At 41.5% G+C, this 12,871-nt stretch overlaps 1 protein-coding gene across 3 annotated transcripts in view; it reads right to left on the bottom strand.

The window, feature by feature from the left end:
* Nucleotides 1-9,338, bottom strand: part of bbs5 (Bardet-Biedl syndrome 5) — a 26,651-nt gene extending 17,313 nt beyond the window's left edge. Inside the window, exons 1-3 of one of the 3 annotated variants that reach the window (XM_043693653.1) lie at nucleotides 9,257-9,338; nucleotides 8,496-8,578; nucleotides 4,748-4,813 (exon numbers count right to left, since the gene is read on the bottom strand). In XM_043693653.1, the coding sequence (XP_043549588.1) occupies nucleotides 4,748-4,813; nucleotides 8,496-8,574 (145 nt within the window). In that variant the 5' untranslated portion in view covers nucleotides 8,575-8,578; nucleotides 9,257-9,338. Of the gene's footprint in view, nucleotides 1-4,747; nucleotides 4,814-8,495; nucleotides 8,579-9,134 lie in introns of all 3 variants that reach the window. The other 2 variants (XM_043693651.1, XM_043693652.1) reach the window with 2 other exon arrangements.
* Nucleotides 9,339-12,871: the final 3,533 nt, after the last annotated feature.

Genomic DNA, 12,871 nt, shown 5'->3' with positions numbered 1-12,871 from the left:
TGGTCCTCTTGGGAGCAGATGCGGCGGAGACGAAGGAATTGGGAATATGGGATGGCGTTTTTACAGGGGGCAGGGTGGGAGGAGGTGTAGTCTAGGTAGCTGTGGGAGTCGGTCGGTTTATAGTAAATGTCCGTGTTGATTCGGTCGCCCGAGATAGAAATGGAAAGGTCTAGGAAGGGGAGGGAGGAGTCTGAGACGGTCCAGGTGAATTTGAGGTCAGGGTGGAAGGTGTTGGTAAAGTGGATGAACTGTTCAACCTCCTCGTGGGAGCAGGAGGCAGCGCCGATACAGTCATCGATGTAGCGGACGAAAAGATGGGGGGTGGTGCCAATGTAGCTGCGGAACTTGGACTGTTCCACATATCCTACAAAGAGGCAGGCATAGCTGGGGCCCATGCGGGTGCCCATGGCTACTCCTTTGGTTTGGAGGAAGTGGGAGGATTGGAAAGAGGTTGTTCAGGGTGAGGACCAGTTCAGTCAGTCGAAGGAGGGTGTCAGTTGAAGGGTACTGGTTGGTACGGCGGGAAAGGAAGAAGCGGAGGGCTTTGACTCCTTTGTGATGGGGGATGGAGGTGTAGAGGGACTGGATGTCCATGGTGAAGATAAGGCGTTGGGGACCGGGGAAGCGAAAATCATGGAGGAGTGGAGGGCGTGGATGGTATAGGTGGGGAGTTCTTGGACTAAGGGGGACAGGACCGTGTCGAGGTATGGGAGAGATGAGTTTGGTGGGGCAGGAGCAGGCTGAGACAATGGGTCGGCCGGGGCAGTCAGGTTTGTGGATTTTGGGCAGGAGGGAGAAACGGGCGGTGCGGGGTTGTGGGACTATGACGTTGGAGGCGGTGGATGGGAGATCCCCTGAGGTGATGAGGTTATGGATGGTCTAGGTGATGATGGTTTGATGGTGGGAGGTGGGGTCATGGTCAAGGGGGCAGTAGGAGGAGGTATCCGCGAGCTGGCGTTTAGCCTCAGCGGTGTAAAGGTCGGTGCGCCAAATCATAATTAACTATACCATAAAGCCATTTTCCTACATTTTTCTTCATATCTTGTAATATTTTCCAAAACACACAAATCTATTGATCACAGTTTTGAAATTACAACTATCCAGCGTACAGCTTTTTGAGAGGATTCGTACAAATCATTTTTTGTTGCCTAAAAAAAAAATGCTTCTTGTTAGGAATGCATCTATTCTATTAAATTCTAAACCAAAGAACAGCTTCCAATTATCATTTTAAAAACCTTCATGAATTCACCCTCAATATTCTAAACTTCAAAGAATGCCTTTTATTTTCATTTCAATTTTATCCATTTTTTTTTCATATTAAGTATGTCAGCAGCTATTAGTTCATGTTAGTGGGATCTATATTCCCACTAAAATGGGCTCTTGTCAATCGACATTTTAAATACTTCCTATTACTGTTCCATTTCCTTGTTCATCAGTACTTTTAAAGTTTTATTTTCCCTACTTTTGATCTTATTCCATTAAAGTCAGCTTTTTTCAGTTTATTATTTTGGGCTTTGTTTTATTTATGTACAGTTTATTCTTTCCCTTTAAGTTTTTATCTTATTTTATTTTATCTTTATCTTTCATCCTTTTAGTTCACAGGAGATTTGGTCTGTTCATGGAATTTGTTTCTAGACATGAAAGGCTGACAAAAAAACATTGAACGAAAGTCTGAACCAAAACTCCTTCCTAAAGTAGCAACTCAGTATTGTGAAAAATTACTATTGTGAACTCATAAACCACATATAAAATCAGAATTCCAGTACTATCTGTGAAAATGGATATTAAACTGTGAAAATGGGCTATTAAACTGGTGACTTGACTTTAAAATGACATGCCTTGCAATTAGGATACACAATTTGTTTGATGTTATGCAACCTCCATCTTTTAATCTTCATTGCATTACAGAATTTCAGATGTCATCTCACCATATTCTTTCTGGATTTAGTTAATAGTAATTCTGATTCCTTCCTACTATTATTCCTTGTATTCATTCAAATTACTTCAATATTATAAAGTCTGTTCTATTCCATATGTTTCTGACTTCATTTTTGAAACTTTAGCAATTGCAGTTGTTGTAGATATGTTCACTGAGCCGGGAATTTAGATTACACATGTTTTGTTCCCTTTCTAGGCGACATCCTCAGTACTGTGGAGCCTCCTGTGAAGTGCTGCTGGACTGTCAGTTGGAATTTATGCAGTTTCATTCCCGCTGCTTCCGGTTGCCAGTTCCAGTTGGTCGTTGCACTGGTTGGTATACTGGGCCTAGGTCAATTTGTTTATTGATGGAGTCCATGGATGAGTCCCATGCTTCTAGGAATTTTCTGGCTGTCCTGTGTTTGACTTGTCCTATTATTGTTGTGTTGTCCTAGTCAAATTCATGGTCCTTATCGTGTGTGTGTATATAGACACTAGGGATAGTTAGTTGTGGCTTTCTGTGGCTAGTTGGTGTGCATGAATTTGGATCGCTGTCTGTCTGTCTGTTTGCCCTATATAGTGTTTCATGCAGTCTTTGCATCACCATGTTTGTCCTGCACCTGATGGGTATAGGGTCTTCTTTCTGGTGAGTTGTTGTTTGAGAATGGCTGTTGGTTTGTGAGCTGTTATAAATCTGATCAACTGGAGGAGTCTGGCTATCATGTCTGAGATGTTTTTATATAAGGTAGAGTGATTAGTGTGTTGTGTTGTGGCATGTCCTTGTCACGTTATAAGACAAACAGGCAGACAGCGAATGACCCACATTCATGAACATCAATTAGCCACTAAATGCCATGACCAGCTATCCATAGTATCTATACACACAGACAACAAGACCCATAAATTCAACTGGGACAATATAAAAATAATAGGACAAGCCAAACAGAGGACAGCCAGAAAATTCCTAGCAGCATGATACTCATGGCACTTCCCAGCTTCTAATCTGCTGGTAGTAACAACTTCGGGTCCAGTTCTGTTTCCAAAGGTAACACTCAAGATATTGATAGTGGTGGATTCACTGATCACAATGCCATCGAAAATCATGAAGCAATGATTGGATTTTTTCTCACTATAGATAATCAGTGCATGAGATTTGTGTGGCACGATTATTATTTGTCACTTAACAATCCAAGCCTGAATATTGTCCAGGTCTTGCGACATTTAGATTGATTATCTGAGGCATCATGAGTGGTGATGAACCTTCTGTAATTATGAGTGAACATTATGATGGCAGGAAGATCATTGCTGAAGTTTGGGCCTAGAACACTACCTTGAGGAACTCCTGCATAGATATCCTGTGATTGACCTCCAATAACAATATTTTGTCATTCATAGATTTTCTTAAAATGTTTTTGACACAAGCATGAGAAATGGAAACAATAAGAAATTTTGTTTTGGTTATGTTATCGAATGATACTCTGAAATAAGTTAACATGTAAGAAGGCAGCAATGCAGACAGTAAAAAATTTTAATGAAGAGTGTTGACATCAATTCATAATTCATACCACGAGTAAATATTTATTTCCTGATGAAAAACTTACTTACTTACAGAATAAACATCAAAATCTTGTTCTACTGTGTGGGAAAACTGCATATGTTATTTCAGTGAAACAGTATGACCCTTTGATGAAGTACAAACAGGACAATGGGATTGGTGTAACTCAATTAAGCATTCACTGTTCAAGAATATCCTCATAGAAGAATTTAAAAAATGAGAAAATGAAAGACTTTAAAAACATGTCGGTTTGCTCACTGAGCTGGAAGGTTCATTTACAGACCCTACTAGGTAACATCTTCAGTGAGCCTCCGGCGAAGCACTGCTGATAATTCCTGCTTTCTATTTATATGTTTGGGTTTTTTGGGTTGGTGATGTAATTTACTGGGGTGATGTCATTTCGTGTTCTTTTGCTCAGGGTGTGGTAGATGGGGTCTAACTCGAAGTGTTTGTTGATAGAGTTCCGGTTGGAATCCATGCTTCCAGGAATTGTATGGATACTAGTGAGATAGAGTCATGTTGTTTTGTGGCTAGTTGATGTTCATGTATTCTGGTGGCTAGTTGTCTGCCTGTTTGTCCAATGTAGTGTTTGTTACACTTCTTGCATGGTATTTTGTTGCACTAGTTATGGGTCTTGCACTAGTATCCTTACATACAGATAAGAAAGGACACCACTTCGACTGGGACAACATATCCATCCTTGGACAAGCCAAACAGAGACACGCACAAGAATTCCGAGAAGCATGGCATTCCAACTGTAACTCTTATCAACAAACACATCGGGTTAGACCCCATCTACCACTCTCTGAGAAAAATAACAGAAAATGACATCACCACAGGAAATGACACCATCAACCCAAAGAAACCCAAACATATAAATAGAAATCAGGGATCATCTGAAGTGCTTCGCCCGGAGGCCCACTGAAGATGTTTATCTAGTAGGGTGACGAAACAGCTGGAAATGAACCTTCCAGCTGAGCGAGCAAAACCTACATCCAGAATCTCAACCTGAGCTACAAATCTTCTCAAAACTCGCTAAGACTTTAAAAACAAATTTTAAATGAATAATCATATTTCTTTGCATTTTAAATTATTACAAGTCATGCAACTATTTCTAGTACTTTAATGCTTCACCAATGTTTGAAAGCTTACATTATTTGAGAAGTCAGATAGAGAAATCTTTGTACCCTTTGGGACAGAGATGGGTTAATCCAGACTACTTCCACAACAAACACCATTTTTAATACTTAAATCCATTAATACAGCTTTACTTACATAAATTCACACGTGGAAGAGCCAGTGAGTGCCAGATAATTCGCAAATTGGTCACAAGCAATCTACCTTGAAAATCAATAACAATTATAAAAACAAACTTGGTTAAAAGAATGTTAAAATGATAATAAAACGATCACAATAATTGCATCATGGGACTTCAAATGTAGGATTATCAGTTATTTTGTCAAAAACGATGAGTTATTCCCATTAATACATTCAGCAGCTAATGTCTAAATTGAGCTGAATTGATAGAAAAGAGTAATTTAATAAAATTTGTGTCTGCTATCATTGTCAGTTGCCTTTGCAACAGCTCTTGTCTTCCCTGAGGAATAAAATGAACTAAATTCTAGAAGGTGGAACTCCTCTAAAGAAGAATGTTTGAATTTGTGCAGCAACTTTGATATTTTCAGGTTATGCTAATGTACTTCACAGCCAATAAATTACTTTAAGTATTTCTTAAAACAAATCCAGCAACCAATTTGCACATGAATAGCAATGAGATGGCTGAACAGTTAATATTTCAATTGACATCAACAACTTATATGTAAGTCTTAGAGTCATAGAGATGTATAGCATGGAAATAGACTCTTCTGTTCAACTCGTCCATGCCAACCAGATATTCTAAATTAATCTAGTCCCATTTGCCAGCATTCCTCAACTCTCCCTATGGATATCCCATCCAGATGCCTTTTAAATGCTGTAATTATACTAGCCTCCACTACTTCATCTGGCAGCTTGTTCCATCCACAATTTAAGCTTCATACAGGAGCAAATATCATTGTCCTATCCGATCAAGTACAATAGCTGATGAATCAGACATAATAGATCTGCTCTTACAACTCTTGCAACATTACTTCTATCCTTAGATCTCCTATACCACACATACATACTCTACGGTGACATCAATTGAAAACACCATGTTATTTTCTACATGTATAAGGACAGGATCCAGTTCTGTCTCAAACCCACCTTTCTCTTAAGCCCTCCATTGTTTCTAAATGATGAGATTGCTTATCTGACATCCAGTAATGAATGAAGAAAACATTTTCCAATTAAGTAAAGACTGAGATAGCAGTGTCTGTCATCAATTCACTCCTTCTCTTTGGCAGCTGTGTGAAGCTGAACCAGCTGTTTGTAACCTGGGTGTTATACTTGATCAGGATGAGTCTTCAACCACATATCTCATCACTAAAATTGCAGATTTCCACCTTTTTATTGTTTTTGAGAAGACGGTGATGAGCTGCTTTCTTGAACTGCTGCAGTTCACATTTATGTAGGTACCCCCATAGTGCTGTAAGTGAGATGGTTCCAGGATTTTAATCCATTGGCAGTCCAAAATTGACTATTCTTTCCTATTCATCTTTTGAGGTGATGATGACCAGCTAGGACGTTTGCTGAGTTCGAGTGGTACATGGTTGATTGAAAGGCTAATCTATACAAAAGATGCTACTGAAAATCGAACAGAGCACTACATACATTTGAGGTTTTAGGTACATTTCTGGCTCAGGATTTTCTTTCCATCTGATATAAGTTTGTTTTTGAAAGTGGCTTCACCATTTCTTATTTGAATGCACAATATAGATGAATTCTGGCTGAAAGTTTCCCAAAACTCAAAGTCAATATTAAGCTTATAAGTGAATTCTTTTGAATATTCATGCAGCATTTTCTTTCACTGGAATGGCAGTGTAACCCACACTCAATCTCTCCATAGAAGATTCACATTGGTAAGTGAGAATAAGGTATTTTGGTTTAGATTAGCTTAGAATAGACTCCCTACAGTACGGAAACAGGCCCTTCGGCCCAACCAGCCCACACCGACCCTCCAAAGAGTAACCCACCCAGACCCATTTCCCTCTGACTAATTGACCTAACATTATGGGGCAATTTAGCATTACCAATTCACCTGACCTGCACATCTTTGGACTGTGGGGAGGAAACCGGAGCACCCGGGGCAAACCCATGCAGACACAGGGAGAATGTGCAAACTCCACACAGACAGTCACCCAAGGCTGGAATCGAACCTGGGACCCTGGTGCTGTGAGGCAGCAGTGCTAACCACTGAGCCACCGTGCTGCAATTCTTGAGCAGCTCAATTCAGATGTGACTATTTCAATATGGTATGAATGCATGGCTTGCCAGCTCAAGGGAGCACCTCAGTGTCTAGTATTTTGCCCTGCCATCTCATCTCCAGAAGCTGCCAAAGGCTACTCAAGTGAAAGTGATTGAGCTTCTCGGCATAACACTGGTACACAGTGCAGGTGTCTCATCCATACTACAGAGTGAACAGGTCTAATGCTTCCAGTCTCCCAGATTTTGACACCGGTTTTGATACTGAATAGAAAGGCCTGAACATCAGCAGAATCAGCCCCAAAACTAACTCAAAAATAATACTCAATGTTTGGGTGCTAAGATCACAAAAGCTCTAGGAATGGTGTGCTTGACAGTACACCTCAAATCTGATGTAAATGAGGAAATTATTTGCTGATCAAAGCAAATCTACAGGACTTGAGTTAGGAAAGGCTTATGATTGCGACTGGGACCAACTAAATAAAATCTACTTTCAGCTAGTCTTTATTTAATAAGATCTGCCATTTCAACCAAAGCAAAAATGACAAAGACATCTTTGACATATATATAACCTCTTGATTTCATAAATCTACCAGACCTACTGAGTTTTTCCAGCAAGTTTTGTTTTTATTTTTGATTTCCAGCATCCACAGTTCTTTTGGTGTTTTCCCCCTTGATTTTGTGCGTGATTAAAAATTAATTTAACAAAGAAAACGCTAAGATATCTGTCTAAACATTGAATGAGAAATATGTTTTAGAGTCTAAATGAAAGGACATTTTCCATTTCCCACTAAGTTATATTTAGGCTAATTTTGTGGTAAGTTGGGAAATTTTGGATTGTCACTTTTGCATATTGTACAGTAATATAGACAAGACTGTAGAAACATGCGGCTGTACAGCACATTGGTTAGGCTACTGTTGGAATATTGTGTGTAATTCTGGTGTCCTTCCTATCGGAAAGATGTTCTGAAACTTGAAAGGGTTCAGAAAAGATTTACAAGGATGTTGCCAGGGTTGGAGGATTTGAGCTATAGGGAGAGGCTGAACAGGCTGGGGCTGTTTTCCCTGAAGCATCGGAGGTTTACAAAATTATGAGGGACATGGATAGGGTAAATAGGCAGTCTTTTCCCTGGGGTCGGGGAGTCCAGAACTAGAGGGCATAGGTTTAAGGTGAGAGGGGAAAGATATAAAAGAAACATACGGAACAACTTTTTCAAACAGAGGGTGGTATGTGTAAGAAATGAGCTGCCAGAGGAAGCATATGAATAGGAAGGGTTTGGAGGGATATGGGCCGGGTGCTGGCAGGTGGGACTAGATTGGGTTGGGATATCTGATTGGCATGGACGGGTGGGACCGAAGGGTCTGTTTCCATGCTATACATCTCTATGCCTTGTCAATAGGAAGCATTAAAGCTCTTTTTGAAAATCCTGTTTTAATGATATTTCAAAAGCTTATTCTCTTAACCAAGAAATATTTTTATATTTATGACAATTCACAACTACAGGACCAAAATCCCAAATAGATAGGGTAATTGATTTTTTTTTGCTTCAATAGGTCCAGTGGTCCAAAAGATTTCCTTCTCCTGATTTGTAGCTTCTATGATTTTAAAGTCAATATCTACTACTAACAACATAATTATGTTAATTTATATAATGTAATTCAACGCTGAATTAGCTTCTACCTTTATCCCCGTTATTTCCTTTAGTATCTTCGATGGAGTCCAAGCAGTCAATTAGGACCTCTCCAGGTCTCATTTTCATTTGTCTGGAAGGAAAACCCAAATATCACTACACAAGATCTGTGCAATTCACCCAATCTACAGACACGCTGCCGTTCCAAGGTGACAGTCCTGAGTTACTGCAACTGGCAAGGAATAAACAATTAGGTTCTTTGGTAAATTTATCGAGGTTAAACTTTCATCTGTCACCTTTCTCCAGTGATAATGCCAGAGTTGTTATTTCTCAGCATTCACTGGTTATCATTGTCTGAAACACACATTAAAAAATAAATTGCTGGGAGAAATCCTGCAAATCTGGCTGCATCTGTGCAAAGAAAGCAGAGTTAAAGTTTCGAGTCCAATGACTCCTCTTCAGAACTTGGTCACTGGACTGCTGATTTTCGGTTAGATTAGACAGACCTCCCCGATTTTATTGTGGGTGGCCGCACTTGACACGACTTTCTGATAAGGGGGTACAGCAGCACCTGTTAGTTGAATCGACATTTAATAGAGCGATGTGGGTTACAGCCATGAACCGAGCCGGACTCCATTTTAAATCTCACTTTCAGACACGTCAACACCAGGAACACTAAAGATACTCACTGAGGCGAAATGTCAAACCTAACATCCCTATCCTCCCAAAGCGCATCCAGAACGGGCACCATTGCTTCAGCTACCCGGGGCCCAGCTCGGTTCAGTCCGACAAGTACTGCCTCAAATCTCACCCAGTCCGGGTCAGTCACCTCGGCAACCGAACAACAGCGTCAGCCCCGGCAGCAGCACTGGGTTACAGCGCCGCCACTGACCGGAGGCGGGACTGCAGTGTAGCGCCGCCACTGACCGGAGGCGGGACTGCAGCATAGCGCTGTCACTGACTGGAGGCGGGACTGCAGCATAGCGCCGCCACTGACTAGAGGCGGGACTGCAGCGTAGTGCAGCCACTGACTGGAGGCGAGACTGCAGCGTCGCGCCGCCACTGACCGGAGGCGGGACTGCAGCGTAGTGCAGCCCCTGATCGGAGCCGGGAACTGCGGTGTAGTGCCGCCACTGACCGGAGGCGGAACTGCGGTGTAGCGCCGCCCCTGACCGGAGGCGGGACTGCAGCGTCGCACCGCCGCTGACCAGAGGCGGAACTGCAGTGTAGCGCCGCCACTGACCGAACGCGGGACTGCAACGTAGTGCTGTCACAGACCAGAGCGGGACTGCAGCAAAGCCATGTGTCCTCCGAAAACTACCTGATGAAGGAGCAGTGCTCTGAAAGCTAGTGCTTCCAATTAAACCTGTTGGACTATAACCTGGTGTTGTGTGATTTTTAACATTGTCTCTACTGTATTTAATTTACAGGATCCATCTGCCACACTTTCTCCTTATTCCTTTTCTTCCCTCCTGCAACATCAATAAGGTTCCCCTTGTTCACCTACCATCCCACCGGATCCACATCCAGAAGGTCAACAGCTGCCATTTACACCTCCTGTGAGATGCCGCCATCAGACATATATATCCCTCCCCTCCCTTCTCCATCTTCCTGAGGGAACATTCTCTCCTGGACACCCTGGTCCACTCTTCCTTCACTCCCAACACCCCTGCCAAAGCCCCACGGTATTTTCCCCTGCAACAGATGAAGGTGTAATGCCTGCTCATTTACCTTCTTCCTCCTCAGCATCCAAGGGCCCAAGCATACCTTTCAGGTGAAGCAGCTCTTTACCTGCACTTCTCACAGTCTAGTCTACTACATTCACTGCTCACAATGTGGAGTCTTCTACACTGGGGAAATGAAGCCTATACTGGGTGGCAGCATCGGCAGAATACCTATGTTCTGTCTGCAAAAAAAGACTATGAACTGCTTTTACATCTTTCTAAGTCATATGAAATTTTTCAGTTTGATTCCAAACACAGAATTGTTAAATAAAATGATTTTGAAATTAAAGGCCATAAAAATCTTTTGACAGTCTATCTTCTGGCTTGTATTGTATCGTAGGAGGTTTTTTTACTCTATTCGTATGTCCAGTAATCTCTGCAATAATTTGCTTATTCAAATAATAATTAGTGGTTCAGTAGCACAACTATAACATGGAAAACAATCAGAAGAGATTGTTAAATCAATCAGAAGAGATCTATCAAATTAGAAGTGAAGTATTTAAAATGCAATGAATAGCTCAAGACTGTAGTCACACGCTGGGGGAGCAGCATATATATTGTAAAATGTTTGACACAATGAGTTGACTATCATTAGTATCTGTCATCTTTTTCTTGGCACTTTTAAACAATTCTACAAGATGAGTATTTGGCAAAGGCAGAATTGGGATGAGAGGTGGCAAATGGAATTCAATGCAAATAAATGTGAGGTGATTCACTTTGGGAAGAATAAAGGAAGGCAGAATACTGGTTCAGTGGAAAGATTCTTGGTAGTGTGGATGTGCAGAGTCTATGTACATTGATCCCTGAAAGTTGCCACCCAGATTGACAGTGCTGTTAAGAAGGCTTATGGTGTGTTAGATTTTATTGGTAGAGGGATTGCGTTCCGGAGCCGTACTGTCATGCTGCAATTATCCAAATACTAGTGTGGCTGCAATTGGAATATTGTGTACAGTTGGTCGCCCTATTACAGGAAGGATGTGGAAGCATTGTAAAAGGTGCAGAGGAGATTTACCAGGATATTGCCTGGTCTGGAGGGAAGATCTTATGAGGAAAGGCTGAGACTTGGATCTGTTCTCATTGGAAAGAAGGCAGCTAAGAGGGGATTTGATAGTGATATACAAGATGATCAGAGGAGTTTTTGAAATTAAATTCCCTGATAGGGTAGACAATGAAAGACTTTTTCCTAGGATGATGACATCAGCCTGTATGAGGGGATATAGCTACAGATTGAGGCGTGATAGATTTAAGACAGATGTCAGAGGCAGGTTCTTTACTCGGAGAGTGACAAGGGCGTGGAATGTCCTGCCCCCCAATGTAGTTAACTCAGCCGCATTAGGGAGATTTAAACAATCCTTGGATAATCACATGAATGATGTTAAAAATCACACAACACCAGTTTATAGTCCAACAGGTTTAATTGGAAGCACACTAGCTTTCGGAGTGACGCTCCTTCATCAGGTGATTGTGATTCATCAGGCAATCACCTGATGAAGGAGCGTTGCTCCGAAAGCTAGTGTGCTTCCAATTAAACCTGTTGGACTATAACCTGGTGCTGTGTGATTTTTAACTTTGTACACCGGCATCTCCAAAACACATGAACGATGACGGGATAGTGTAGGGGGATGAGCTTTGATTAGTTCACAGGTCAGTGCAACATCAAGGGCCAAAGGGCCTGTTCTGCGCTGTATTGTTCCATGTTCTAACCTCATGGAAAAGTTCAGGGTGCTCTCAGAATTGTTTAATTTGTAATACATCACAGAATATAAATGTAATTTTGGCTATAATTTTCTTAGCGTTATCTTCAGTGCTTTCTTCCTTAAGCCTCTGAGTTAACTCAACTGATGATTTGGGTTCTGATGAGAGGTTACTTACCTGAAACATTAGCCATAATTTTCCTTTTTTTTCCACTAAGTTAGGAGATAGAGTATCTTGCTTTTAAAAATGCCTATAAAATCTTAAGATGCAGGAGCAGAAGTAATCTATTCAGCCCATCGAGTTTACTCCAACATTCAGTGAGACCGTGGCTGATTAGATATTACTCAACTCCCGGAAAGGCACATTCCTACCTTTTCCTCATAACCCTTGATTCCTTTACTGATTAAAAATCTGTCTGTCTCAGCCTCAGTCTGAACAGTCCTTTGTGGTAAAGCATTCCATAGATTCACAACACTCAGAAGAAATTTGTCCTAATCTTTCTCTTAAATAGGTGACCCGTTACTCTCTCCAAAATCTTTCTAAATCTACCAATAAGGTTGCCTCTCATTTTTATAATCTTCAGTGAATACCGGCTCAACGTACACAACCGCTTCTTATAAGACAGCTCGACAATCTGTCCAAACCTAGGATCAACCAAGTGAATCTTCTCCATACAGTGTCCAATGCTAGTCTATTCCCCCTGTATCCACTGGCAAATTGGAGGCTGGCGGTCACTAAGAGCTACAGTGAACCAACAAATACCAAGCCAGTAGCTACAGAGTTGCAGTGAAGGTCAGGGCCAGTGAGAAATTGTTTACTTTGAGGAAATTGCAGGGGTTGGAGGGGTGGCTGTCAGAGTGATTCAGAGGCAATGGCATTCAGTAGCCTCCTCTGGCCTCCTCCTTACACCTAGATCGGGCAAATGAAGGACTCCCTCCTCAACCTGGCAGGTAGACTGCACTGTTTCTCCAATTAGGCAAGCAACCAATTTTCTTTTTGGCTGGGAT

Source organism: Chiloscyllium plagiosum, chromosome 7, assembly GCF_004010195.1.
Source record: "Chiloscyllium plagiosum isolate BGI_BamShark_2017 chromosome 7, ASM401019v2, whole genome shotgun sequence".
In the NCBI taxonomy this organism is placed as follows: domain Eukaryota; kingdom Metazoa; phylum Chordata; class Chondrichthyes; order Orectolobiformes; family Hemiscylliidae; genus Chiloscyllium; species Chiloscyllium plagiosum.
This window is presented reverse-complemented; position numbering and strand designations above follow the sequence as displayed.